Genomic DNA, 3,233 nt, shown 5'->3' on the forward strand with positions numbered 1-3,233 from the left:
TTTACATCCCTCATGAATTTTTAAGCCTCAGCTACAGTACAATTGCAGACAATAAATCGGATTTTATAATTGCCAAGTTTACTTTTGCTTTTCGACTGTAGGTTTTTGAGGGTAAATATTTGTCATTTCCAAAGGTTAGCTGGCAGCTGAAGAAACTACAACAGTATCACCAATCCAGGGTGGGGAAATCCTGCTCCGCTGGAGTCCCACTCACTGGGTTTCAATCCAAATCAGCACATGCCATGCTGGAACAGGCAGATGTTAGTTCATAGGTGCATGGAAGTCACGTGCAAAATATTGCTGGATAGCACAGGATGGTAAATTGGCATTTTAATGATGCTGATTACAAATTGAAAAGAAAGCAAAAAGATCAAGCTTGTGGAAGGTTTCTCTTGGCCCCAGGCTAGTGGTTCCCAGCCAGCCCTTCTCTCACTGGAGCTCCCTTGGCCATGGAAACCCCCAGCCTCCCCAGTGGGGTGGCCACAGCACATGATACAGGTGCTGCCCCAAATCCTCACACAGAGAGTCTCGCACTCTACACCCGTGTGTAGCTGCTTTATCTGCTGCTCAGCTGCTCCCCTCACCTTCCTGGAGGTGGGTCTTCTACTACCTGTGCTACAGTCGAGGTGCAGATTGAGTGGAAGGAGAGCAACGAGGTCTAAAACCAACACTCAGCGCAGCAACCCATGAGGAAGCAGTAGCTGCAGCTGCCAAATATTGTATAATCAGTCCTGCAGTCCTTTTCTTTTATGCTTTTTCCTTTATGGTCATTGCCGTAGTATGGAAGCACTCGGTCCTATTTTCGTACTTTTCTTTCAGTGCTCTCACCTTTAAGCCCTCGAGTGCTTGGTGGGTAGTGATGAGCTGCACTTTATGTCTCTGCATTGCTCAGCATGTTCCCACTGCAGCACATCACAAACATTTAACGTGATGTAGATTTGCCACCCAGAGCATCCAGGTTAACCTCCTCCCAAGATGCAAGACCAGAAAGCTTCAATTCGCTGCCCACCAAAGGAAAGCAGGTTGGCACCTTGGTGGCTCGTAAGGAAGGAGCCAGGAAGGACAGGGTGCGTGGAGGTGGGTGAGCAGCCCTTGTACAATTGAGCAACCTTTAAAACACATCTCTTTGCAGCTTCCATTAAAAAGTATAGCCAGCTACATTCTCGTTTTTAATGGCCGTTTTAATTGCCTGTTAGCTTGCTGCTGTATTTTTCGTAACAGCCTTTGTAAATTTAACATTCCTGCCTCACCATGGTGTGGCCACTGCTGTTATATTTCCCATTAGGAGAAAAATTGTGCAAAATCATTGTCAAAAACATGAAGACCTCCAGCCCCAATAGCGTTGGGTGTAAAACTCAGCTGAAACCAAACTGGATCAGAACCAAATCTCTCTCTGAGTGCTGGGTTTAGCTCACTGACTGCAGGAGAATAGAAGAGCTTTAAGTGCTTGATATTTCCCCTGAAGGGGCCGAGGAATGCCAGAAATACCCACCACATCTAGTAGGAAAAGAGAGCATTTGGCTACATGTGTCAAGTGTAAAACACTTCACAGACTTCGGGAGAAAGGTATGCAAGTCTCAGAGAGCACTGTTGAAAACTATGCTATTAAAGGCACCCAAGTTCACTGCCTGCAGCTAGTTATGCAGTTTGTGGAGAGGCCTTCTAATCTTTTAATTTTATATAATTATATTTGTTTGGGAATGAAAAGGGTGGGGAAAATTTGGGGATTACTTTGGCAAAGAGTTTGGAATCACAGTTACCTCTAAGTTAACTGCCAGTATTAATCTATTCTTTAATATTTTGAAACGACACTCCAGGTATGTCAAATCCCTGAAACCACAAAAATGTTGTCAGAGCAAAATTAAATATATGTGTGCAGCGATAAGTATTTTAAGAGGAAGAAAAGTTGTATTGCATGCAGTGGCTTCCCTGCTTTATTGTCTTCACAGTTCCAAAGTAAAAATATTCGTATTAGACTTCGGTGAAAAATTTCCCTCCAGAAGAAATTTTCTCAGGTAATCTGATTTTTTCTTTTTGTAAATGGAGTTTTAGACGAAAGTTTCTCCACAGGGAATTTTTTGCCATAATACACAAGGCTGATTGTAATATGTCCTGGTCGGAGAACCAGACCCTGAGGGAAGGAGAGCACAAGAGCTACTGGTCCTGTGAGGCACCGTGTGGCCTGATGGCCAGGCCAAATAGTCAGGGGTTTGGCTCACACTTTTGATAACTGTATTTCTGATCTTTGAAAAGATAAATATCTTTGCAAAACTAACATCCTGGGAAGTAGGCAAGGAAAGCTTCTCTCCACCTATTTTAGGGCATCCTTTCTGGTTTGTGAGAATGGCCATTTCTCCCAGTGTGTCCCAGTACGCTTCCAGTACATCATTCTGCTGCAAACGGCTGTGGGGGCGGAAAAAGGGGCAGCTGGCGTTTCTGACATGCATATTTGTTGCAAACTTTGCAAACTCGTGTCTCAGAGTATATGGAAAAGGATACGTCTGAGCTATTGGCTCTTCTTTTTTATTAATTATTTGAAATGATGGTTTTAAATAAAATCAGGAGCCGGAGGGGTACTTTTTCCTCAGCCTCCACTTTAATTAAAATGACCATTCTGAGGGGGTTTTTTAACCTCCTGGTTGCAAGACAGTTGTTACTACTTTGAAAAGCAATTATGCTCTGATTCATTTTTGCAATGAAGCACTCACAGCTGCTTAAACATCTTTGTGAGCCAGGCACGTCCCTGGGTACTTGGCTGGATCAGAGTCCAGATGCTGTAAGGAACGTAATGAAGGCCTGCTTGGCAAAACATAATGTGAAACCAGGGTAGGTTGGCTAACTAAGATACCTCATGGAAGTTAGAAGTCATGCCGTCTCTAAAAGAAGATTCTGGTCAGATTTATACAGGGGAAAGGACACAAAAGCCCAGAAGCATCATTGTTCCTAGGCAGAGCAGCAGTATCGCAGGCATCTCCTGCACCTTCATCCCATAGAGCTTTCACGCTCACAGATGCTCTCTCTCCTCCCATGATGTCCCTGCAGCTTGCTCCTGCCACCCCCTGGGATCAGCTGCGCTCCCCATGGGCCCCCGCACCTTTTGCGACCCCAGCACTGGTGACTGCCCCTGCAAGCCTGGTGTGGCAGGGCCCCGCTGCGACCACTGCCTTCCTGGCTACTGGGGCTTCGGTGCCTATGGCTGCCGCCCTTGTGACTGCGCCCGCAGCTGCGATCCC

At 45.6% G+C, this 3,233-nt stretch overlaps 1 protein-coding gene across 1 annotated transcript in view; it reads left to right on the plus strand.

Annotated features, from left to right (window-relative positions):
• Positions 1–3,233, plus strand: part of NTN4 (netrin 4) — a gene marked incomplete at its 5' end in the record, with an annotated part of 42,268 nt that overhangs the window by 32,219 nt on the left and 6,816 nt on the right. Inside the window, one exon of the mRNA XM_010145326.1 lies at positions 3,043–3,216. Within this exon, the coding sequence (XP_010143628.1) occupies positions 3,043–3,216 (174 nt within the window). The remainder of the gene's footprint in view (positions 1–3,042; positions 3,217–3,233) is intronic.

The sequence above is a fragment of the Buceros rhinoceros genome, unplaced genomic scaffold, assembly GCF_000710305.1.
Source record: "Buceros rhinoceros silvestris isolate BGI_N320 unplaced genomic scaffold, ASM71030v1 scaffold9341, whole genome shotgun sequence".
Taxonomy (NCBI): domain Eukaryota; kingdom Metazoa; phylum Chordata; class Aves; order Bucerotiformes; family Bucerotidae; genus Buceros; species Buceros rhinoceros.